This window comes from Vicugna pacos, chromosome 2 (assembly GCF_048564905.1).
Source record: "Vicugna pacos chromosome 2, VicPac4, whole genome shotgun sequence".
Lineage (NCBI taxonomy): Eukaryota > Metazoa > Chordata > Mammalia > Artiodactyla > Camelidae > Vicugna > Vicugna pacos.
The window spans coordinates 99,791,147-99,818,644 of NC_132988.1; the positions used below are offsets into that span (position 1 = coordinate 99,791,147).

The 27,498-nt window shown below is 36.8% G+C and overlaps 1 protein-coding gene across 9 annotated transcripts in view; it reads right to left on the minus strand.

Annotated features, from left to right (window-relative positions):
* Positions 1–27,498, minus strand: part of PCDH7 (protocadherin 7) — a 386,956-nt gene that overhangs the window by 348,567 nt on the left and 10,891 nt on the right. The window contains exon 2 of one of the 9 annotated variants that reach the window (XM_072945452.1): positions 24,717–27,110. The exons of the other annotated variants lie outside the window; for them this stretch is intronic. Coding sequence (XP_072801553.1) covers positions 27,075–27,110 — 36 coding nt within the window. The 3' untranslated portion in view covers positions 24,717–27,074. Of the gene's footprint in view, positions 1–24,716; positions 27,111–27,498 lie in introns of those variants that run through there. 9 annotated transcript variants of the gene reach the window in all.

Genomic DNA, 27,498 nt, shown 5'->3' on the forward strand with positions numbered 1-27,498 from the left:
TTCCGACTAGACGGCTATACCCATGAGGCAACAGCTGTACTTGATGTAACACTGCGATTTATTGACTGCTAATGAGTGTAGCCTCAACATCAGGAGAAGTTTCTAAGCTTCCGTGTTTATCTTATATATGGACAGATGATTTTATAGGAACAATGGAAGAGAGCCCTTGATATTTAAATAATTTACACTGGATTGTCTACATAGGAGAGATCGCGTAGTGAATTATCTATGCAAAACTTTTAACTCTAGTTTGACTTTCTGTCAGAATGCTTCTAAAATATTTTATTCATTGACATATTACTATACACTCAGGATTGGAAAATAAAGATTTAAAAATAATACACTCATTTTAAGCCAAATATAACATATTCAAATTACTATTTACCATTTATCCATGCCCTTCTCATTAGGGTGAGTAATCAAGTTTGGAACATTAGGATTGTATGTAGACTCACTCTAATGATACATAGATACAAATCCAGTAAGTTGGTTTGGTTTATAAAAATCAAGATAAATAAAATGTTTGTTTGACTCCGTGTTTATTTTCATTCCACATCGTACAACTGGCTTTACATTTTCAAAGAGCTTGCTGCCTTAATCTGAAGATCTAATGCAATCCAGTCCAAGACAGTAATAATAGAAGACTAATGCTTTCCATTTAAAATAATATTTTCTTTGGTCTTTGAAAGTCCTCGAGGGGTAAACTATTTTAATTTAATAGCTGCAATTGATCTTCAGATATTCAGCAGTATTAAAAGCAAAGGGAGTCCTTTTTCTTTAATCAACTGAGATAGAACTAAAATAAAAGAAGACGTTCATATCACGCATTCAGGAAGCAAGGGAAAAGAAGAGTAAATAACTTTTGACAAATAAGCTCCTATGAACAAACGATGCAGTGAGAGTCTTGCCCTAGAAAAACTTCAGCTCTTATAGTTTTATTACACATTGGCCCAGTTTATGTCTTTATTTTTTCATTCATATTTAAGATAATTAATAAGCATTAGTAAATGGCCTTTTTATACTATTGGTTATAATGTTTCCTATTTCCTCAGAGGGAAAAAACGAACACTAATCTTAAGAAATATAAAACTGTTAAGAACAAAGCCACACGTAATGATTGGGTATTTACATAATTCACAATTTTTATGTCGCGTCCTCCCAAGCATCCCATTCCAAGGACGCTGACTGCAGTTCTGGGAGGTTAAGTGGCATGAGAGACTAACATACAAATGTAATCCAGTTGCCTCTGAATTCCATTTTATGATATATTTATATCACACTATCTCTTGAACATGTATGTCTAAGACTTTTCACCTTAGATAGAAGTCTGTGTTGCATGTAATTGCATAAGAAATAAGCGCGGTGTAGAAGCGGGTACTCCAGGGCAGTTAGCCCGTGTGCTCTGAGGACGTGTCGACCTGTTTCGTCTCCCACTCGCTGTACAATTTTGGACATATCCCTCTCTAGAGCCTGTGTTTTTTCCTACCAAGTAGATAAAACAGCACACCTACCTCATATTCCTGTTCCCTGGATTTTACAACATGATGCATTTTAAGAACTTAGCTTAGTGCCAAGCACACGATAAGCACAAAAGAAAGCATGTGTTTATTTAGCATCGTGAGCTTATTCACTAGATTTGAAAGTAATTCTCTAAAGCTGTGTTGTCCGATGTGGTAGTCACTAGCTCCATATGGTTACTCAGTACTTGCAACAAGGCTAGTCCAAACTGAGAGGATGCACCGTCACTGCAAAATACACACCAGATTTTGAAGATTTAATTTTTTAACGAAAGGAATGAAAAATATCTCATTAACAATTTTATACTGATTAAATATTGAATCATAGTATTTAGGATATATGCGGTTAAATAAAATACATAATTAAAATTAATTTCATCTGCTTTTTTTCTTACTATATTTTTGTGCCTACTAGAAAATGTAAAATTACATGTGTGGTTTGTATTATATTTATATTGGATAGTGTTGCTATAAAGTATTTTCCATAAGAATGACCCAGGGTGCTTTTTAAAAATGTAGGTATCTGGCCCATCCCTGAGGTAACAGAAGCAGAACTGCACTTCCTAAAAGCTCCTCCAGTGAATCTTCTGCAGGCAAAAATTTCAAAACTATTTCCCTAGATCTTCACATATTAGATGCTGCCAAGCATCCAGCCTCATCTGGACTACTGATCTGACTGTCCTGAAAGATTTGATTATTTCTACTTAGTGTCAAATGAGAGTGTAGTTTGATACAATTAAAAGGTGCCTATTAAATAGACAGCAGTTCCTTTAGGCAAGCACCCAGCCAAATGGTCAACCTCAGGGTTAAGGGGAACTTGCGGACACCTTGTTACACAAGTAGAGTTGAACAACCAAAAGGATGACGAGGAAGAAGCACCTTGTATGACCCAACATGATCCACTCCTAGATATACCTCCCTAAGACACACAGTTGAGCTGCAGAAGGAGACAAGAGTCAAAATGAAAGGATGGATGCTTTACTAGTTTGTGGTTCTCACACGTGCTTGGTGGAGGGCTCATCAGTGTCAACTGTCCTTTGAGGAACATCATGGTACAGGGAAGGATTTAATACATTTAATCTAATTAAGAATAAAGAAAAGTTTACATACATAAAAATCAGTATATTAAACTTGCTCACTCTAAAATCATGTAACAAGCATATCTGTTACTGGAAAAAGGGGCTCAATGTTTCCATTGATAGTATAACAAAAGTTTGCTGGTTGATTGTTTATTCAACCTCATGTTTTATTCTGCCACATGCCAGATCCAGCCAAGAAGTGGTAAGAGGCAACAGAAGCAGAAGCAAAATGTACAGAAGATAAATCTAAACTGAGAAAAAAATGCATGCATTATTTTTTCCTGTGAATTAATAAAAAAGAAAAAGACCATTAGTAATTTACTTTAGACGTAGAACACCTTCAATTTCCAAATACTGTTATACAACCACAAGCCATCAGCAAGGAGAGACAATCACTGATCAGGAGGAGAAACAGCAGATTCTCTGTGAAACAGTCTGACCATAGCCCACATCCCTTACATCCCTGCAAAGCGAGACAAGACTTGGGACAAAGAAAGAAGAATCCTGGGGGGAAAATGTCACAACTCCAAGGAGGCTGCGAGCAGGAAGGAGGCAGCAGGAGAGGTGGCAGAAAGCTAATGCTGATGAGTGTTTTGGGCAGCCGAAGTCCCTCTTCTCCCATTTCTCTCTTCTTCTCTTTTAATGTCTTCAGTAAGAGTTACGAAACATATTGTGGGAGAAATTTTGGCAAGAAAAGACCCACAAATATGTAGAAACGCTGCAGGATATTGACCTTAAGAAGGAAACAATGGAAACTGAAGCTTAACTAGCATGGTTCTTGAGGTCTTTTTTTTTCTTTTCAGTAATAAGAAACATGTATCCATGTGTGTATATATACTGTGTCCATCTAGTTCCAACGTAAAGAGGTGATACCAATATTGTAAAGGAAGTTTAATGAAAAGATAGGCCTAAGTTTCATTATGGGGGAACTGGAGAGTGGAAATCAAACCAACAGAAACATAAAGAGAAATACAACCTTAGGTTTTTGAAGCACATGGGTTTACGACCAAAAAATAATATGTAGGATAGATTTGTTCTTAGAATGCAGATCTGTGTATGACAAATACAATGATGTGCTTTCTGATATCACCTAGCATTTACTCATTATTTTAAAAATATTTCAGTTAAATTAGGTCATAGTATTATAGAAAATGCTTTGAAATCTATGATGTATATAAATTATGTATATATATTAGTTATATATATTAATTATATATTATAATATATAAATATAAAACACACTGTATCTTTTGTATATTTAATGTATTTATTTGTATTTTAATAAAATTGTAGCTAAGATAACGAAGCATTTTTACAATTTTTTTCATATAAAGACAAACCTCTGGCATCCAATAATTTAACATTCAAGTTCCATTTTTTGACTGCCTAGAAAAATAGGAACTTTATCTTTCTCTATAGAACACAGATTAGCATAAACTTGGCTGCTTGATTGGGTTTCTTTTGTCTTTCAAAGAACTTTTACTTTTAGAATTTCCTAAAAGCAGATCCACTCAGTTCTAGAAATTCTATATTGTCTGTTTTACCGTAAAAGAAGTATGGCTTCAAAGCAACTGTAAAATTGCAACAAGGAATCAGGACAGAAAATACACAGAATGATTGCTGTACTGAACGGTCCATAAGGAAGAACGCTCTCATCCTCGACATCTCTTGTGTCAGCGTTTTTTTCACAGCATTTGCCACCATCCTATCTTAGGCTTTCCTTATTTATATCATTAATTATCCGCATCCCTCCCGTAGATGTGACAGCAACGATAGCAGTGAGTTTTATCAGTGCCGTTCTTTGCCATATCCCAGTGCCGTGACCACTGCCTGGCACAGAGCATGTTAAATACATATTAAACAAAAGTTTGCTGTTTACATTTGTTAATTTGACCACTGAAACTGTTCTACAAGCTTTTCTTGAGAATCCACTATGTATAGGACACCGGATATTCAATAATAAATTAGGTATAATCCTTTTTCCTAAGAAGGTCACATTATTGCAGGAATAGGCGTACAAAAAGTGAATTACAATGCAAAGTGATTAGCATATGTGAACAAAGACAAAAAGCAAGAAAACAGAACACTCTGAGAGGTAGGGAAAGCTCTGCATAGGAAATGACATTTGAGCTGAGTCATTAAGTCATGAAATATACGTGTGTTTCAGAGGAATGGAGCAGGATCGAAGGACAGTTCAGACAGAGAAAAGGGAATGCACAAAGGCATGGAGCAGATAAAGGGAACGTTCACAGGGCAAACGTCAGTTTAGTGTGGCTGTAGCAGAGTGAACTTGGGAAATAAATCAAGAAACAGAGATGGATTCATTCATTTGCTAAGAATCTTTTTGCGCTACTCATTGGTCCTCACTTTATCCTGTGGGATGCGACTGAAGGTTTTATTTGTTGAGAAAATAACTTAGGAGACAAAGATGTTTTGAGGGTTCAGGACTAGAGGCCTCTTTTTTTTTTTCTGTAAGCAGCAGTGAGGAAGGAGTACAGGGAAGTGAAAGGAGCTTTCAGGGCCCAACAAGAACTTGTTTACAACAACCTTTCACATACAAACTTCTCTAGATGTAAACAATTACAGACAGAACCAAATCTATGCATCACCTCCGGCCACCATCAATATATGAAAAAAGCAGTAGCTTCCTCTAAGCTTTCAGAAAATAAATTTGTACGTGCAGCTTTCAGAAGCCTACTTATTCAAAAATAGAAATGCACCCGGGATTTTAAACACTAAGGTTGTTTACATTTCTAAGGTCAAGCACATTTGAGCCTTTGCTCCCTCATTAATATTACAGAAAAGCACAAATCTTGTGAGATGCTGGGTGAGACTAGTGACTAATCTTCGAGAGAAGAATCTGCGAAGTCACAGAGCCGTGGGTTCCGGTCCAGCTCTACCTCTGATTAACTAGACAATCTCAGGCAGGTTATCAAAGCTTGAGCTTCAGCTTCTTTAACTGAGAAAGCCAACAGAAAAACAATATCCATCGGCACCCTGAGAATGAAATGCCCTAATCAGCCTAAACACACCTAGCACAGTGTCTAGTATACAGAAGAACCTCTGTCAGTGTGGATTTCCTTGAATATGATTAACAATAAAATCACTGAAGCCATCTGAACACCACCAAACAATTATAGACACTCACCAGAAACCTTGACCACCCGTCCATTTGTTAAACTATGCAATTAGATATGTCAAAAAATATATATCGGTTTCTCAAGAGTTGACTTAAAATATTTAAATACCAAATCAAATCAAAGATAAAATACTGAAATCTTTTAAAAGGGTATCTGTATGTCATATGAAAAATGATGAATCTCTTTAAATGTCTTACATATTTCCCTGAATAGTATTATCTTATGACCTTCATTTTTTTTTTTTACAGCAATGAAAGTACCTTGAGCCTGACAAGATTTATTGTTTCCAACTAATATCTCCCACATTGGATGTGAATTTCATCCCTAACACCTTACAATTTAGGACCTTTAATTCATAACTTTTGCAACCATAAAATACCTTAGACCCTAAACAATCTAAAATAAATCAACATATCATGTTTTCTATAGAAGAAAGGGAAAATAATAAAGTGACACTTTTTTTGCTCACATTACCAGGGATGCTTGAATTTGACAGCCTCCTTCCTTTTCATCTGATAAATGACTTGGGAATGCTTTGCTGCCTGCCTGATATGGAGCTACACTTATTTCAGGACATGTTCTAATGAGTCATGGTAGAGGATAATAGTAACCCTTTCTACTACTGCCTCCTCCTTCGAGAAAAACCATGGGAGTATCTGCAGGATACCTTGATGGCTCTGAGTGGACGCAACAGGGCTAACTGCTGGAGGAGGCTTAATTTTAAGCTAACTCTGATTGTCCAACTTGACTCCAATTTGACAAGGGTGTGTATAGAGATTCAATGTATCTTATGAAAACGTATTTCAGAAACCCACTATGCTGTTATTTTTGGTAGTTTCTATGATCAGTAACACTTTGCAGACAAAATCAAGGTTTTATCGATACACTTCACGGTAATCAAACACAATTCAAACCTTATTTTAAATTACAGACAAAATGATTTATTTTCCAACACAGTTCCTTATTTATGTCCACAGTGAAATCAGAAATTATTGGTAACTACTCCTTTGGGAGGAATACTTGGAAGAGGCTACTTTGCAATTTTTAAAAATCCATCACATATGTAAAAACCTTTATATCTTCATTCTAAATTAAGATGCAACATGAGAACAAGAGCAGAGTCCAAGAGTGTAGGTGTTTAATAAGTACTTGTTGAATGATAGAAGAGTCAGTTTGTCCTCTAACAGAGCCTAAAAATAGGCATTGCCATGGAAGCCCGGCTCAAACTTAGTATGAGCCCTGTGCCAAAAATCCATAGATTGTATGGCACGTGGCACACCATCTTGCATGGTGAGCTCTTAACAATCTGCCTATGTTAAGTGCCTACTTGAAGCAACGTCTCAAGTTTGCCTACAACGCACCTTCATGTATCAACTCAGCAAAATTTGCAATTTATGTGAAAACATACTTCTTAGAAAACTGCTAACTTAACCACATTACCACTCAGAAAAATACAGTTCACAGCAACTGCATATAAACTGGGGGATTTTCATTCTGTTTCCTTACCAATAAAAGAATTGTAAACGCTCTCTCTCTCTTTACAGTTAAAGATACGTGAAGGGAAATGAGATATGTACCAGAAATAAAAATAATCTGTATGGAAGAGTTAAGAGAAATGCTTTGACCTTGTCTTTTATACTGCCCATTACTGTTTATAATGACTCGAAGAGTCGCCAGACACGATGCTGACATTTGTGGTGTTTCATCTTCCATACCAGCCAGCTGAGAACTCTTCCACTTTCATTAACGTAATTTAATCAAAGATTCCTGGAATCTCAATGCTTCTCATTCCTTTCAGAACTTCCCAAAATCCATGACACCAAGTTCAAATGCTCCCATTTTGAAGCCTAATATTTTTAATTGGGTTACAGTAATACATTTACTTACTTGGAAATTGAATTGCCATTTATTTAAATACCAATAGTGTATGTGGGGCAAAAAACTTTTATTCATAAAATCTGTCCCATTTATTTCCAGGGATTTTCACCCCAAAACAAGAAACCTAAAGGGATGAGGAAGACAAGAGACTGGTTGTCTAAGAATCAGGGTCAAAGTTCCATCACCAGCTTCTGCAGCCACCAGTAATCACCAAGATTCTGACCTTCACTGAAAGACGCCCACTCAGGAAGGTTTGCAGAAAGTGTCAGTAGGAAAAGAAGTCTCCACATCTTCTAATATTTACTTGTGTTTTTAACACTTCTCATATTCAGATCAAAAGATAGCTTCATTATTTTGAGAAGTGGAAATATTAAGGCTAACTACTCAATTATAATGACATTTCCCTTCAAGCTTCAGGTTCAAAACTAAAGAGAAGAGACACCAGGTAGTTGCTGCTAGTTCGTCACTGCTGGCTTCGATCCCTTGGTTTGGAAATGTATTGAGGGGCACACAATGATTAATAAATCTTATAGAGACCAAGGAAAATGTATGTGTATTTATATTTAAATAGCATCAAATTTAGGTGCATCCACATAGTATAAAACTTGAGTCTCAAAACATTATGTTGTACACCAGAAATTGACATATTGTAATTGACAATATTTCAATTAAAATAATTTTTTGAGTCTCAATTATTTAGCTTACAAACTTTTAAAAAGTCTGTCCCCCAACTATGATTATTTCTAGAAGATAATGATATAAAAATATTTCTCAGCATGTATGTGAGGATTTAAGGAACATTTATAGTTGAGAAACAGAAGAGGGACTCTTACTCTCAAAACATGGCTGAGATCTTTGATCCTCTGACACTTTAATCAGAATAGCCCAGCAAAGAACATTTATTAAGTGCTATCACTTTTGAACATCAAAATGCCCCAGTAAAATCTTCACTAAATTAAGCTTACTCAGCAGTAACTGAATTGGTACAGCATCAAGTTTAATATTATTTTTAAAGATTTCAATTTAAAGACAAAATTCTGAGTGGCTCATACCACACAAGGGCACCAAAGTTGGAAATTAAAAAAAAAAAAGTCAAATTTGCAAGAACATTGCCCATATATCCTATGATTCTCGTCTACTTTGTAGTTATAGTTCCAATATCTCTGCATGGAACACGAAGTCCTTGGAAACAGAATACCTTATCGCTGTTTCCACTCCACCACAAAGGACATCTCCAACTCTTGACTAACTAATCCTATTTTTCTGTCCAGAAAACACCTACCTGACCTTCGAGATTCTGTCAAGGTCACTTTCTACAAGGCCTTTCTACATCCCAGCTAGTACCTCCTCTGTCTCCCATACTACTTCATACGTAAATGCTCCAAGTGTTGCAGTGATTTGCTTTATAACTGTCTTTCCTCCTACATCCAAAGCTGCTTCCAGAGTGGCACCATTTGGTATCCATTTTTTGTATCTTCTGTACTTGGACCAGTACCAGGCACTCAGCACACTCTCAGTAACCTGGTAAATTAATGAATGGACATAAATAGACAAAGGCATATAGTAGAAAAAGATACATGCAGATCCTTACTATGTTTTACTACCATGAACAAACACAAACTATCTCTAGGAAAGAATTAATTTACAGATGTATTTCTGAATTTTCCTTCTCTTCAGATTTGAACCCATGATTGACTTTTCTCTCTGCATATAGATGAACCTATCCACAGACATTGTTTCCTTGTGGACTCACAGAGCTGAATATTAATTAGAGACAGTGAGTCATGGTTGGGGATAAATATTTTCAATTTCTCACCCCCAACCTATGCACCTGTTCTGCCCACCCTCATCTTATCCATTTGATCATGTCTAACACTCAGGAGGTTGACCAACATAGATTACATTCACAGGATCCCTTTCCCTCTGGCTTAGAGCCAGGTTTGACCAGTGGGGATTCCAGACCCAGACTAAAAAGAGAGAGAAGAAAGAGGTCAGAGTATTTATTCCTTGACTCCCAGCTTCTGCGGCCACTTTGGGCAGCCCTCTCCAAATGCTTCTCCTTTGTGATTCCATTAACTTCCCTCTCCTCTTACCACCTTCAGCCTAGAGGTGGGAGAGTGGCTATTACTCACTATAGGCCAGGGGCTCTACTTTGGTATTATTGACATTTTGTGCATCACACTTCTATGTTGTGAGTAGCTTCCTTGTGCCTTGTATAATGTTTAGCAGCTTCCCTGGCATCTACCCAATAGATATAAATAACCTCCATACAGCAATTTACAGTTTATAGATTACTTTCACCTACTTATTTATACTTGAGCCCCACAATTCTATAAATAGATATTATTAGAATACTTATCTTTACAGATGAGAAAATGACACCCATAGACACAGCAACTAAGAAACATGCACCTAAAAATTCTACAGAGTAATAATGGTATGTACAGAATTTTTTATATGCAAATCATAATCTCATTTCATACTGGCCTTATAACAATTTACTGAACTAAACTTCCTTTTATTACTACTTGCCTAAATTCCAGTGTTTCATCATCAGGGCCGTTGTGTTTCCTCTCAAATGCAAAAGTCATGGTGGAATTCTTGGGGCACTACAGTAAGCGTGAGTGATATAGTTAGTCACCTATTATCTCTTTTTCTACCCATTAGAAGAATAATGTTGCAGGCCTGCTGTATTGACAATTGGAACCCTCTTGAAAGATAATGTATTCTGAGCCCCTTCTACAAAAATTCCTACCAGAATTACAATGGAAATATAGAATAACTCCAGGCATGCTTATATATTTGATCATTTGATGTTAAAGTAAGAAAGACGTTTAATGCATTTCAGAATTGTAGAGACTGTTTCTACCTTTCCTCTCCTTTTGTAGAGAATCTGGCCTTACTGAAATCTGCTCATTCAGACAAAGAGAAACAAACTGCTATCAGACTTTCAGGAACAAAGTGCTGTCAGCATATACGTGCCAGAAGAAGTTCAGATATCAAAGGAGCAACAGGTAACATTTCCTTTTATCTCAGGGAACACTGATTGATGAGAATTGGTGAGACCAAATCTTTTCTCCAGAGTCAACATTTATTTATTTATTTATGTTTCTTTCATAGGGGGACATTATCTTGGATTCACAGTCTCCAGTGAAACTTCACACAGGACTAAACTGAATGCTTTTCAGTAAGCTATGACTGAATGGTCTTTTCTAAATCAAAACATATCCTTTCCCCTGTTGATACCTAGTAGTCCGATCACAATTAGTATGGACTCCTGAAATAAAACAAATCATAAGCCCTGGCAGTTAGAAAGAGAGGAATTATGACTACTGCCAGATAGAATTACATTTTACTGCCCTCAAGACAGCCCCGCCATCATGCTACCCTTCTAGCGGTATCACTGTCAGGCCAAGTCCTGGAGAGTAAGGATACTATCCTTGGTTGAGTTCCTGTGTGTCCCAGGATCTGTGTCTCCATTATTTCATTTAATCCTCATAGCACCCCTTCATGAGACACCACTATTCCCAGATTACAGATTAGGATATTGAAACCCAAAGAGGAATCAGATATATTCAGCCTGAAAGCTAGTCTCACCTCTTTGCTGCCTCTGGTTGAGCAAGTCATTCAGACCCCATCTAACAACAACTATAGTATTTGCACATAATAGGTACTTAAGTTAAATAAAAACTAGTTTAAAAAGTTACTGCGGTTATAAACTCTTATTAAAGTTGAGAGTGAAATCATGAAATCATATTACTGGTCACATCTTAAAAGATTTGATGGCTTTATATATAAAAGTTTATCTTACAGAAAAAAAAAATCACTGTAGCTTTTTCTATCCTTAAGCTTTTTCAAATACAAATTCTTTTGAGGGAAAAGTAAGATCCAGTAGAGATAATAATAAAATATCTATCTGGTGATAAGATAAATTGTTGAGATTTCACAGGGGGAAAAAAAGTCAAACTGGAGACTGCCCAAATAATATTTTGTGGTTTATAAAATGTGGTTATCAAATATTTAGAATGTTTGCCTGTCAGACCTGTAGTGAGCAGAATAATGCCCCTACAAAGATGTCCACATCGTAATTCTGGGCATTTATGAATATGTTACCTTGCATGGCAAAGGGAATTAACAGTCCAGATGGAATCAATTTCTAATAAATTGATCATAAAATAAAGAGATTTTTACTGGATTATCCAAATGAGTCCAATGTAATTACAACACCTTTCAGTGTGTAAGAGAGAGGAGCAGGGAGCCAGAAGATTACCTACCTACCATTGCTGGCTTTGAAGATGCAAGAGTCAAGAGCCAAATAATGCAGGCAGTCTCTGGAAACTGGAAAAGGCAAGAAAATAGATTCTTCCCCAACTCTCCAAAAAAAAAAAACAAAAAAACAAAAAAACCCCACATCCCTGCCAATACGTTGATTCTAGCCAGAGGAGAATCATTTCTGACTTCTGACATCAGAGGTATGAGAAATAAATGACTGTTGTTTAAGTCACTATGTTCATGATAATATGGTACAAGAGCAATAGGAAACTAATTCATGACTAAAATAAGGCCTGGAGACCCTTGGAAAACGGAAAATGATGGTTAGATGCATTAACCAACACCCCTTAGGACATAAATTAAAGCTTCCTAGTTGTGTAGTACCACCACACCTCCATTTTCTTAGACAGAGTTCAACATTAACTATGCAAAGGGTATTAAAACATTTGATCATTACATAAATGGTTTTAGCCAACACCTTTTTAAAAACCACAATATAAATTGCCATGATGGAGAATAATTCAAAAATGCATTAAAATACTTGAAGGATTAAGACACATCATAAATCCTGTTCAAATGATTAATTATACTGCTCTATTCTGATTCACGGAAGAATTCACCATGATAACAGTGGTATAAAAGACCCAGTGATAAAAATCCTCAAACATCTATTTATGGTTTACTAGACTCTACCCAATCAAAAACTTGAGAAAGAAAGAAGGAAGGAAAGAAGGAAGAAAAAAGAAAAAAAGATCTTCCATTAGCCAAACTTAGATAATTGAAATGACCATTGCTAGCTGGACTGTTCTTGCATCAAGTCAATTTCCAGCTTTTACAAATAGCTGGTAGTGATATTAACATATTAACCCACTAATATTCACCAGTGTAAATACGCTCTCAGTAGAAGATCCCAACTTATGTACTAGCTTAAACCATTGTCCAGAGAGAATTATAAAGAGATTCTGCAAGATTTTGTAGAAAGTAAATGGCTGAATTTCAAGAATAGTTACTGAAAATAAGGTCTCAGGAGACTGGAAAAGTTGGTAGCAAAAAACACAAGGAAACAGAGATACCAAAACGCAAAGGGAGAGACTGCAACCAAGGCTAGCTGCCCGGTGACACCCTCTAGAACTTCTACCCATCTGCTCTCCCTTCATGCCATAGGCCTCACAACTGAAGCTAATTTCCAGAAAAATCAGTCTGATTGTTCTTCCAATAAATAACCTTTTTTCAGGATCTTTTTATCACAAGGTTTGACAGGGACATTAAAAAAAAAGTGACCCTCTGCCTGCTACTTCTTATTTAATACTTCGAGAAGATACATATATTCGAGAAATATAATTTAGAATTTGAATTTTTAAAAAATTATCACCTAAATGGGAGTTATTAGCCTGTTATCTCTCAGGGTGAGAGGTTTCCAGGCCAAAATTTACCCTAGGACTTAAAATATAATCTCTTTTGAGGAAAAAAAAATGTATATATACATACAAAATGAAATAAGTAATTTGACCCTGAGTGGCACTGGCACTAAATAAAGAATGCTTTACTCTTTACTGCCACCTGGACACAAAACCAAAGATCTACCGTGAAGTGACACCTTTAAGAGCTCAAGGGACCGAGAATGACAGGAGAATAGTCAACTAGGATTGCTTTGTCTCCAAATGTTTTCCTCTGTATTCTGGATAATGTCTTATATAAATCCCTTCATTAGAAAGCTTCACATCAGGGCTTTTTGTTCTTCCAGAATCCTCCATGAATAGAAATACAACTTGGAGAGGCAATATCTTAAAAGCTGTCATCAACCAGTCACTTAAGCAGGATTATCTGAAAGCCGGTTGATAACAAGTACCAGTGTTAATAGAACACAGGATAGCTGCTCAGCTGAAAAAAACAGAGCACCAGAAAAAAATGAAAAGCATCTAAAATAATTAGAAATTGTACGGAAAAAAAAAATCATTGTGATTTTTCTTAGGCTATCTACTAGGGCTATAACACTTTCAATAATCAATGCAGAAAATAAATACAAGGTGTGAAAATACAAGATTACATGACTAACTGTTTTTAGGAAAACAGCACTTATGACTCAGATGAATTGTTGTATTTTTCAAAGAAGTTGCCTCAAGAGGGTGTAAACATTCCAGCAATGTTGCCATGATTAAAAGCATCTATATGACTCCTCTTTGGGAAATTGCTTCTCAGCATGTGTTCCTTTTCTTTCAATCTCTTCAATGATAGTAATAGTTGCCATTTGAAGGTGGTTTGACATCAGAAAATTACTTAAAATCATTCAGAGCCAAGTGTGAAGAATTCAGAGTGAACAGTTACAGTGAGTAAGTTCAGTTTTTGGTCAAAAAGATAGGATAACAACAAAGCAGTGAGGCTCACTGAATTGCTCATTAACTGGTTCTAATTTTAACAATCAAAGGAAAAATCCATTAGAAATGCATCAAAAGCAAAAACCTGTTGAAATGTAAAGAAAGGTAGGGTTCCAACCCAGTTCCCAAGAGAATAGTCAATGCCATATGGCCAAAGTTGCAAGATTGCTGCAGGACTGCTGCAGGAGAGAGAAATGAAAGCCGCATTATAACTTCCCTGTGAAGTGACTGTCTATTATCAACCTTCGTAGGAATCAGTAAGTCCTTCCCAAAGCACCAGAGCTCCCATTAGAGCCGTTATAAGATCACATTAAAATTACGCCTTTATAAATCTGTCTCCTCCACAAGACTATGACTTCCTGCTTTACCCAGTACAATGAGACATCAATAACTGGGGGTTCAATAAGTGAACGAACAACACTCATGTGGATGTGCACCTTCTAGTAGTTTTAAAGTCCCTCCTTCTGCAGAGTTACATAGGTGGGTGGGGACACCTCTTAGGCAAACTTCGAGCTCTACCTTTGCTTTTACAATGTTTTAATTATATGATCAAGGAATACTGGAAACTTGCTGATTCAAGAGAAAAATCCCAAATTTGTTAGTCCTTTATAGCCTTCTCCATCCAGCTGAGATGCTGAAAACTTCAAAAACATTCAGCGTTTAAAATATTCTTATCACTTGGCTGCTTGGTACTCACTGACATCTGACTTCCTCCGAGACAGTGAGAAAACTCAGACTGCTTGGTGGGAAGATGAAGCCAGAGAAAGTGTAAAAGCTCACAAGATGCCACAGGGAAAAGAAAAGAGCAGCACCTCAGACTCCCACAGACTGACTCCACTGCACAGGATGCTGAAGGATCAAGGGAAACACAGATTGCCTCCAATCCGATGCCTTTCAGGGAGACTGCCAAAGGCAGGATGTCCGCTTTGCTGAAGTCATGATTCTAGCAATCTTCCCCCACAACTTGAAATCTATGAGGATTAATCATCATTTTTCTGAAGGCAGCTTGCAAAAAATGCCAACGTGCCCCTCAAATTTCAATGCTCCCTAAACTGATTTTTGTTTGTTTGTTTGCAAAGATAAACATATGACTGTGTTAAAACTTAACGTAGTTTGAGCCTGTGGGAGTGTGTGCACGTGTGCACGAGTGTATGTGCGTGCGTGCATGTGAGAGAGAGCAAAAGTGAGAGTGGGGGGTAGAAGGGGCATAGGATGTTATGTTTTATTCTCTAGCAGTTTGCTCAGGACTTGATATTTTTTTCAGAGCTTTTCAATTATGAGTTTAGGGAGAAATGTAGGCAATCATGAAAGTACAGAAAGATACAACTTCCTTTCTCTATTCCCTCAGTACTTTCATTTTTTACTATCTTTTGCCTTTGATGAAAAAGTTCCTCCCCTACCCTCCATTTATTTCAATTATTCAATAAAAAGGACCAGCAAGAAACCAGCTTAAATGATAAAAAAGAAATAAGCCAAACATTTTTTAGACACCTGAGCAAAACCCTGCATTTTTCCCCTTTTGTAAATTGAGACTTTCCTCTCTAGTCTGAAGCATACTTTTTTCTCCTTTCTTCAGTAAGACATTTCTGCTTTTACTCAGAGTGATAAAATAATATGTCTTCAATTCTCCTCCACAGATAAGTGCTAGGAACAAAATGACAACTCTGTTATTTTTGGTAACAAAATATTCTTTAATTTTTTAAACTAATTCTTCTAGGAGAATACTTATCTTCAGCTATCTCATCATTACTTCATTTTTTGCTTAATCTCCCTCCTCCCTCCTTAAAGATAGTTTGTTTACTATAACAGAAATTGCAGTCACCAATATCCAGTATTTCCCTGTTTGATTTATCATTTCTTACATTTCCCATGGAGTTTTGAATAAGTTAGGAAAATGAGATAAAGGAAAACCGAGTGATCTGTTCAACATCAGAGATCAAGACCAAAATAAACCTTATAAAAGCTGCATCTGCCTCTCAGCCAGGATTGTACCCTCTAATGCGGAGGCATATTATGTGGTAAGTCATGCTTTTAGATGTGAGGATCTTTCTGTGTTTCAAGCTCTTTTCATATGAAATAGGCTGTGATGAATAATTTCTTTCTTTCTGTTACTATTTTATACCAAAACAAAATTCACAGCTCAAGTGGCAGCCCTGTCTTAGTCCTTACTAACACTGGAGATCAGAAAAGCAGCACACAGGTCAGCTCTGAACACAGGATAAACTGCACAAGTGTGCATGACACAGTAGTTAAGGACTAGAAGGGTTGCTGGATTTTCTTTGTTTGGGTTTCACCCAAATCACTCTCATTTTCTTTGCATGGTACCTCTGTAGCCTGAAATGTAGAGCTGAGCATTTCTGACAGAAATCTATACAGACATTTGTACATGTAGATTACAGAAATCTACATGTACATGTAGATTACAGAAATACTATCTACAGATTAATTTTTTATTCACAAGCCATGTCTGTCCTTCCTTCACGACGTGCATACGCTGCCCCGTTAACTGTAATGTGACACAGTGGGGACATCAGGCACTTTATGTCCCTCAAGGTTCACGTCATTTAGTGATTAGCAAACAGCCTTACAGATATTTGAAAGCATAAGCTGACACTAAAGCCAGATTCTTCACTGAAACACTTCTCAGGCTAAACAGAGTAGTTAACACGATTGTAAATGCATGTTTTCCATTAGGAGTTTCTGCCTTGTGCTCTGGCAACAACTGTTCTTGTTTTACAAAAGAACAATCAAAAAGTTTGAAGTTAAGAGTGGTGAATTCTCAAGAGCACATGCGCATGCACTTTTATTACTTGCTTACTTTGTAAAGTAGTTATTCATACTGTTTATTGCTGGGGACTGAGAACAATTCCCACTTGCCTAAGTGAATTTAAAAAAAAAAAAACTCTCGCAAGGTGTATCCAGGAAACATTTTGCTAGCGTGATAATAACACATACAGGCTGAATTGTGGACATCATCAGGTCCTGACAATGTGGTTATGCCCAACACATGGCAATCTTTGTCTTTTCTCCTCTTTCCTCTTTCTGAAAGTGTACCAATGTCTACATTGAAGTTTAGAGACACATAACTAATTGTCCATTTTCAGACACCAAATCTGAATGAGCTTTCCAGCTCAAACCAAATTGTTCCATCCCCAACTTTGCTCATGCTCTAATGATTTGGTAATTTTAGACTGCATGTATGATGTTCAAACTTAGTAGTCCAGTAACTAACACTGATTAATTTCCAGAGTCCTTTGGCTTTAAATTGGTTGTTTCCAAATGAAAGGTAAACTTTTAACCAAATGGTAACAAGGTGATCTGTGGGCTCTGTAAGAATTCAAGTGAGGCCTGGAGGGGGTTATTAGTCGGGCTTCTTACCAGTTTATCATACTTTCTTTCTATTAATAGGATATGACTGCAAAGCTGGTGACATTTTTAATGCTTATTGTTAAGGAAACAAAATTCCACAAATTATTAAGTGGACTGTGGAAATAACAGCCTCAAAAATTTGATTCACTAATTCTGAAGATTTAAAAATTTAAAATCATTCCAATAACACTAAGATCAACCCAGATGACAAGTATATAGGGATATTATATAACTGAACCCAGAGTTATACTACAAAGATTCACATTTTGGGACACCTACCAGTTGAATAAATATCCTTATTTAAAAAAGTATCATTAACACATTAGGAAGACATGGTCATAGCAAAAATGAGTATATCATTATCATCATAAAGAGTCAACTTCAGATGGTCTTCACTGGTACGCACCTGAATTTTAGGTGACTGAAAACGTGTCTTATAAAGAAATATAGACATCTTTCTATCTATCTATATATGATATCTATCTAAACACACAGTTTAAACAAAGAAATAGCAAACATGATAATATATATATTTTAAGAATATAAAATAATGTATTTTAAGAAAAAAGCTATATATAGGTCACATTTTAATTTAATGTTTAATAATGAGCACCTAATTTAAAGAAAACCAGAATATGTACAGGAAATCTCTTACAAAGAATTTTTTTAGCTTGTTTTCTTTCAAATGTGAATGCTTAAGGGAAAGATAAAACATGACTTTTCTTTTTAGTAAAAGGTAAACAAAATGTATGTTTTAAGAATCTTCTAATGAAAAATTTATTCTCTATATAAAGGCATGTCCTGCCCTAAATCAAATGGCAATTCACAAAAGTTAATGAGTATATTTTATTCCTAGTTGTATGAATAACATACACAATAGACTGTGAATACTGAATGAAATGAAGAATATTAAAATTAAATGACAAAAAAAGGAAAATACATTTATGAGGTGTTCCCCAAGCACAGAATGGGTAGAGGGAAGGAGGGGAGGAGGGCCTGCTGGTCTAATATCTGTCTTCCCATTTTTTGATTTGCACTTTGATTAAGGTTTAAGATGGTAGTATTAAAAAAAATTGGACTGACTGACCTAATTTCAAGAACATAGTAAAAGGTATTAAAACAGGAAGGTTGAAATATCACCAAAGCCTTCAAGAGAAGTCAGTGAATTCAATTTCATTCTCATAGAACTAGTTATCTATAAAATAGATCTGTTTCCTCTACTCCGCACGTGCATGGTGGTAGAGACTGGCCTCTGCTACTTTATAAATTGTGGGCCCATGAGCCAGTTACTCGACTCCACCGCCTGTCATTTTTCTCAACTACAGAATGAAGACAATTATAGGCGTTCTTCCTAGGACTGTTGTATCTACATAGTAAGTTAACACATGTGAAACATGTTGACCACTGCATAGAATATAGTGTGCATTGTAAGTTTATCTATCATTTAAGTATTATCTCACTAAAAATGAATCTCTGCAGGAGGAGAAATGTTTGTCTGTTTTTATTATTGCTTTCTCCAGTCTCCAAAACATTGCCTTGCATATAATCATGTAATTGGCATACAATATTAAGTATTTGCTCTCTGAAATGTTACTGTATTACCTCTGTGTGTGTATTGTGTATGTGAATGTATATATACATCCTTATATATATATTATACGTATATACATCTACAAACATACACATACACGTTTCTTATTAAAGGTAAAACTTTGAAGAGAAAGGCCAGGAGTCTTTGTAACAATGTAAATTTGAATGCTCCTGACCTAATACTATGTGCATTGGTTTGGAAAAAATAGGCATCACCATCTTTTGTTCCTAACGCCCTAAGGAAATGCCATCTCTGTATCTAAAATTGGTCTTTGTGCTCAATAGTTAAATACACTGAAAAGCAGATTTAGAATTTAGATGCAGTTTTTTAAAAATCCTTTAAATTTATGCCATAATTATTGCCATTTCCCTGAACAAAAGGGCGGATTAACTTGCCATTTTTAATATAGGGAGTCAAATGTAAAATTAGCTCAGGAAGCTTAGAAAGGTAGTTCTTAGGAAAGGTCTGTTCAGACGTTAGAAATTCTGACCAAAGGACAGAAAAGGAGTCCCTCCTCCTGATGTTGATGTATTATCCCCCTAAAAAAATCATTGCTTTATGCATATATAGTTCCCAGGCTACTCATTATGTATTTCATCACATGAAATTTTAACTAAGAAAATTAAAAGGCACAGTGTAAAAAAAGAAAAACCCTTGATGTGTCCCTGGGTTTGTGTCATGATGCAAAGTGTTGCATGCATACATAATAATAGCTGGTGGAGAGTCACTCAGAGCGTGGGACTAGCCTCGGTTACATGCTTGGCAGTTTCCATATGCCATGAGAAATCATACCCACTGGATCGTTGTCAGACCAATTATGCCACTATGCCTGCAAATCCACTGAGACTGTCCCTTGAAAAGAGGGATTATTAAGCCTACATTATTACTGTTTCAACTGATTCCCTCCCCACTCAACTCCTACTGCTTTTCATTTGGACTTTAATGCTGAAAATATACCAGACATTTAAAACTAAATATAAACATCATCATTTAAAAAGACCTCTGTTACATTTGTGGAACAATTTTTGGACTCTTTTATACAAATATTGATTTTATATTAATTAATATACCTACATGAACTTATCAGTTGGCAAAATTAAAATAACTAAGATGTTATTTAATGTCACACATCCCTGTGAAAGCTGAAAACTGCAGAAAGCATTCAATGATGTGCATAAAATGTTAGACATAATAAGCTAAAACATGAATTTCAAATTTTATGCACATGCCTACATGTTATGGATTCATATTATTTCACAAAAGCTATAGCAATTGTACCAATTTTCCATCAATGCCAAAACACATCTATCTGGCTGCATGTCTTTTGAGGCTGATCTGAAAAGGGTTGAAAAGGTCCTCATAAAATGGGAAGTGCACCTTCCTTCCTATGAAAGTACAGACCATATGTGGTAAATGACAAACTCATGAAGAAATGATGATCTGGTCCAACAAGTTCTTGCTCGGACCAAGAAAGGATTCTGTTATGGAATGAACTGTATCTCCTGGGAAATTCACTTGTTGAAGCCCCAAACTCCAAAGTGACTTACTTGGAGTTACAGTCTTTATGCGGCTAATTATGGTTAGATGGTATCAGAAGGGTAGGGCCCTAATCTGACAGCACTGGTGTCCTTAGAAGAAGAGAAAGGGACATCAGAGCTCTCGCTCTGCAAATGCGCTGGCCCCTTGATCTGAGACTTCTAGCCTCCAGACCTGTGAAAAAAGAAATTTCTACTGTTTAAGCCACACAGTATTTTGGTATTTTGTTACCACAGTCCTTGTGACTAACACAGACTCTCTTCTCAGCCTGCTCAGGAGACATAGCAGGGATTGTGCACTAGAGCAAACTGCGTACAAAAGCCTAAATATATGAACACGTAAATCTGTGCATAATACAAACAAACATCGATCAGGACTATTATGCTAATAATAATTCTCAAATTCAAAGAGGGAAATAGGTTGGAGGAAAGTTGACTGCAGGTAACTTAAGGCCCCCTGTTTTAGGTGGAGAAGAAGGGACCTAAGAGCTTCTGTTTGTATTTTTCCCAGTTACATATGTCACATGGAGAAAAGAGCAGGCCCTGCCTCCTGGAGTCGTTAGGAGGAGGAAATGCATGAGTGTGACAGACCCCGTGGCAGAGTGACCGCACAGACTTAAAGCTCAAATAAATGACAGCTCTTAATATTACAGGCTGGCATGAGGAGTGAAAGAAAACCTCCCAGGAAATAATGCGCAGAAGAATAAAGCACTCTTAAAAAGTAGTGAAAAAAATTTTTAAAGTATCAAAATGGATACAAACTATTGTGAGCCTTTCCTAAACCCCTTGTTTTACAGCAACAAGCTTTTGCTTCTCTTTCACCGTCGAGATGCCACAGGCACTGAAATGATTTGTGACCAAACCCAGTGCCTTCCGGCAGACAGAGAGGCACACGCACTGGCCGCACCTTGAGCGGGATCAGCGTTACCCTGGAGAAATCAGCCAGGATTGGAGAACGTCAGGGCTCCAAACAAGTACACTGTGACCAAACAAACCAAAACCAAAACCAAAATAACCTTTTAACATCATAGTGAAAATACCCCAAAAGTGTAAATGCACTTTAAGAAGGGCTTAGAGAAATTTCTTGATAACTAGAAATATTATCTTAAGTTGCAGTAGCTTTTTGACAAGCCCCACACGTTTTATGTGGCTCTCATGAACCCTGTCATGTAATCAGAGCAGGGGTTATTACGTAAAATGACAGAGGATGAGTTTGAGAGGCTTGGGGACTTGAGAGACTTACATAGGTCACACTGGCCAGTCAGTGACAGAGCCAGGACAAGAAGGCAGACTTTCCTGTTACCTCGTCCAGCTTTAGTTTCCTACTTCCCAGAGGCTGTCGAAGAGTGAGCCAGGAAGCAGAAGTTAGGGATTTCAGGGGCTCTAAACCTCACGTTTTTTGTAGCCTGACCTACCCTCTGCAATCAGAATTGAGAAAGTGAAAATGTCAAAAATGCAGGTTTCTGGGATATAGTACAGAGCTACCAGAACTCAATTTCTGAGAATCAAAGTAAATTAGGATAAGAAACAGCTCCATGGCAGTAATGTGGCAACAGCTTTGATTCCAGTAGTCTAATAATAATAGTAGAGAGAAGGGGAGTATATTGCCATGCAGTTTGTGTTTTTTTTTTCTTCTATTTTCCTTCTCTGTTCTTTCTGTCAAAAATACAGGGTAGAAAATGAATGACGACAGAGCAGGTGGACGGATACTCCAGGCTGAAAACAAAAACCGAACCCAAACAAAACACCTGGCAGAAATGGGAGAAAGTAAACATCCACTGCTTTTTGACACTAATTTTGTAATCACATGAAGCCTTGACGTTTAGTGTCATCCTCCGGTCACCAGGGCCCCGGGTCAAAATTCAAGGCCACAAACATTGGCTTTTGTCAGGACTGAATCCCCCCGCCCACCTTTATTTATTTGTTTATTTACTTAGTTATAATCTCACCTTACCTCCTGTCTCCCAGCTGGAGTTCGAGCCACTCGGTGCCTTAACAGAGTTCTCGGTCTTCTAAACTACTGAAAGTTGTCCATCCTTCCTCAAGGCCCTCATCAAATCTGCATTTCTTAAGAACTACTGGTCTTTGTGAGGTGCCGACCTAGTTATCTGCTTACAGCAGATTACACCCAGGTGTGCCAAAGACTGAACCAACTCCTCCAGAGGTCATTTGCTACTTAAAAAAAGGCTCTCCTTAGAACTTGGGGCTCGGAAGGCGTGCTTCCGAGTTGCATTTCTCAGCTCCCACCTCACTGCTCATCACTCCCCAGCCAGGGCACACTCCCTCTTCTAGACCTCTCTCCCGAGTACACCAAGCACATGTTTCTCTTTACAGATGTGCTGGATTCTCACCTTTAAAAATGACCGCTCCCCAGGGGCAGTGAGAATGGAAACGGAGGGGGGAAAAACGCGTTACGAGTGAGCGTGGGCTGGCACAGCGAAACACTACTACTGCCTGTGGGAAGATACACGCTGACAAAACGGAGACTCATGCGTGTGTCTGGGGACACATGTGTATGTTTTTCTCCTAAAAATGGAGTGCCAGAAAAATCCTGAAAACCCATGTATTTGCACGCTTTTTTCAAAGCCCCTCAAATACATCACACATCTACTGTGTGACCAGTGCCTCCTTACAAGTTTGCTTTAGTTTACTTTATCTTTTTTAAGGGTTTGGTGTGTATAACACCACCCAGAGGAAGCAAAGAGGGGAAATCAGACAATTGCTCTTTTGGTACCAAAACAAGAGTCACACACCCCGCAGAGAAGGCAGAGACTCTAGCCAACCCAGCAGGTAGCCTTTTATCATGGAGACATCCACCCAGCAGGGAAAGAAAATAACAATTAGGATGTTCTCAGAGATGGATAGAAAAGTGGCCACAGTGCAGTTCAGTGATCCAACGTGGGTGGATTTCTCAGGCTACCTAGTACCAAGGCCCAGGTCTTTTGTTCAGTCATCTGTTCAACAAATATTTAGGAGTGTCTCTGATACGCGGGACACTGTAGTAGGCACTGGAATCACATGATGGACAAGATAAACTTGGGGATAGTTCCCCTGAACTTCACGTATCCCTTACCTTGTATATATTATTTTTGCACTGAAGATAAGGGCCTTGTTTTAGCCATCATTTTAATTACAAAGCCTTGTACTGTATACTAAAGACATAGCCAATCTATTCTGTATAAAGTAAATGGATTAAAAAATCATACACATCCAAGAAAAGTGTTTTGCAAAGTTATAGATAGAAATTATTCCCAGGGAGCTATTTCAAACATGGAATTACTTCTGAAGGACCTCGATAGCTTTTCTAGAGAGAGCCTCAGAAGTAAAGTTAGGATTAGAGTGATTTACCTAATTCTTGAGGTTGGCTTGTTTGTTTTTAATCACATATGAGGCTATTGTTTACAAATTGGGTTAATTAATTCAATCTCTAAATTATACCCACAGCATTTTTTTCTGTAATATAAAGTGCAGTTTGTGACCAAAAGAAGTTTGAAAAATGAATCCCATTCTAATTCTTTTGCAAAGATTTTACCCAGGTAAGTCTGAAAATATACTGTAGTCAAAAGTACAAATGTCACCACCTCCCCTAAATGCTGTCAGTACTTTTGAATTTGGGCTATTTCTTCAAAGACCTGATAGTTCTTAGCCAGTTCCATCAGAGCCATGAAACAGCTGTTCATTACCTCAGTTCCCTTGTCTCAGAAATAGAAATGGTGCTTTTCCTTACAGATTGTTCTGAGAAGCAAACATGCATTCAATGCTTTGAAACTGAAGAAGCATAATGCAAATATTATCTATCGTTTTTCTGCTCTGTAATCTTCTTTAATATACTAATTCCATGAGGACAGACTCAATCCCATTTTTCTTTTCATACCCAGTACCAGCTGATATGAGATGTGTTAAAAGAAATAAACTTTATTTAAACTAGTCTCTAACATGCTCATATTTCTCTTTAGAGTTTACAGAGGAGAATGAAGTATTGTCCTGACGTTTAAAAGAAAATGTCCAACTGCTAAAATATACAGGATATTGGATGGTTGGCTCTGAGTCTGCCTCCATCTGTCCGCAGGCACCACCCTAAATGGTAAATTCCAGTAACTGAAAAGGAGCCTGGTCAGGAGACCTGAGGTGGGGACGACAACTGGAGGCAGCGGTTTGGGGGAGAAATGTCTGTGCAGGGATGGGAACCAAGGGCGACATCTTCAGAGATTGAAAAAAAAAAAAGCAGAGGAATGGTAATGGACTTCTCAAAAGCTCACTGCTGTTGATTGTTCTGATTCAGCTTAATAACAAACTAACATTCTGGGGAGCGTTAGTAATTCTTTTGTTTTGATTTATTATGTTTTTCTAATCATAACTGTAAATAGCCATTGTTTCCCACCCCAAACAGTCTAGAGTGGTGGTTCGCAATACTTTTCAGCTGCTTCCACAATAAGACACATTTTTTACGAAGCAACCAAAAGCCAAAGACACACAGGCATACAAACACAACTGAAATAAAGATCTCCCAAGACAATATTTACTCTTACTATATGGATGGAATCCTTGAAAATTTTTGGCTTTATTTTGTATCTTTCTAATTGTGGTAGAAACTCACAAATTGATTCATGTCCCAATAGTGTGTTGCAAACCAAGTTTGCATAATTCTGCCTTATAATGTTCTTCTTTGTGAAGATATTCATAAATATCCCCTCCATGTGATTACACATTTTAGGTTATCCCCAAAATTCTGGCCTTTTTTTTTGGTCTATAATTTGTTTTGGAGTTGACGTGATTTGTTAGAGGACTTACACTTTCAGCATATCTGAGGAAGTTTACTCGTTAAAATGAGGAAGCATGACATTTCCAAGAAGCTAAAAGCAGTAAGAATTCTCTTCACCAGTTTCTCACACTGGTCCTTGTGCTCAAAACGAAATGAGAGGTTGATGATCATTAGGTTTTATTCAGGAATTTCACTATAGTCTCAGTGATACTTCTGAAAATTTCCTTTTTGGAGAATTAAGTCAATGGCTAATAAAATAAAAGGTCTGAAATGCATACATTAGTGATGTTCATGGGTTCGCGTGCGTTTCCTGTCACTCCGTATTTTACTGTTGTTCCAGTATTTATTTATTTTTCTGAAAGTGCTTTTCTGTTAACAATAATTCACCAAAATTTTCTCAAGAATCTGGCATTCTTGGTCAGTATTTCAAAACTTGGGGAAAACTTTAATTGGGCAGATGATATGATAAATATATTATACAATTATCAAAGTTTACAAGTGGAACACTTATTTTTAGGCACGTAAACACATACAACATAACAAACAGAAGCACAAATATACAAACAGAGAGAGTTAGAGGGACCATACAGAGAATTCCCTGACTTACCTAGCAAATCGCTACTTATACAACTAAAATCCGGCTACTTGCTTTCTCAGTATGTCACATGCTGAAGCCTCTTGAATTTATGTTCTCTGACATTAAATAGAATAGCCTTCAGATGAATGTAGCCTTCATATTCCTTCTGAATATGACCACAGTGACTTCAGTGAATCTAACTGAAAGTTTCTAAATTTTCTTAAGGAATTTAAAAAACAAACAATCCCTTGGAAAGTCTACAGATATTTTGTTTAGTATTTCTTGATTAAGGAAAAATCAACCTTTGGCAGTGGCTGCGATAAATACAAAATAAATCTCTTGAATGTCTTTACAGACAATACAATTTATAAATGTTGCTCAAAGTCTTTGCATACACATGTGTGGGAGGACACACAAACACACACAGTGGCATTTAGAAAGACACACAGAATGAGCAAGAGACACCATCCTTTACTCTCACAACTATCTCACTGGTCTGGAAAAGACTGTGATTACATAACAAGTTAAAACTATTGATCGATTTAGGATTTTATTCAAAGTCGTTATTTAATGTATTATAGACAAAGACTTAATAGACTAAATTTTCCTCAGTTCACCCAAAGCCAGGGTCTTCAAATCATTGTTGAAATAGGCTTTTGGGTTTTTTTGTTTTTTTTTTAAAGACTTTACTATTAAATTCTGCTAACTACCTCTTTGAGAATGGAATTCCTGGTGACTTTGACACCCATTAGTAACACATTTCTTTATTAATACTTTTTTTATAGGTTTATTTATTTCAATACTATTTTTCCTTAAATGAGACGAAAAGAAAAAAAAAAACTTGAAAATCAAATGCACAACAAGTGGAACAAGCAGTGATTGGCTGACACCCCACGGCCAAGGGCAGGCTCCAGCAGGTTGCGAAGTAGCAAGGTCATCAGAGTATGGTGCATAATGGAGCATCATATTAGAGTGGAATTCAGCCAAACACAGTAATGTATGGATGTGGACGCATCTGAAAAAAGGAAAATAAAGATTTATGCAGGTCAAAAAAAATTGATGAAGAAAATTTACCCAACGTCTTATGCCCGATTGGAATGCTGTGGTGGAAGTTTTGGAGCAGAGAATTTTTATTTGCAAATTTTGTGTTTGTAAATAATAAATAAGTTCAAGGGGGAAAAAGTTAACTTGTCAGATGAATCCTACTTGCAAGCTTTAATGGATTTTTTTTTTGTTTGTACACAGCATTAGAGTTCAATACAAACATCACTAAATTCCTGAAAATAAACCTTTATTCTGCTTTTAAAACATTAATTCACCAGAAGTGATAATTAAGATTAGTTTTAGTGGTTTCAGCTCAATTCTTCTTGGAATGTGATTTCTCCCACAACACTAATGCTAAA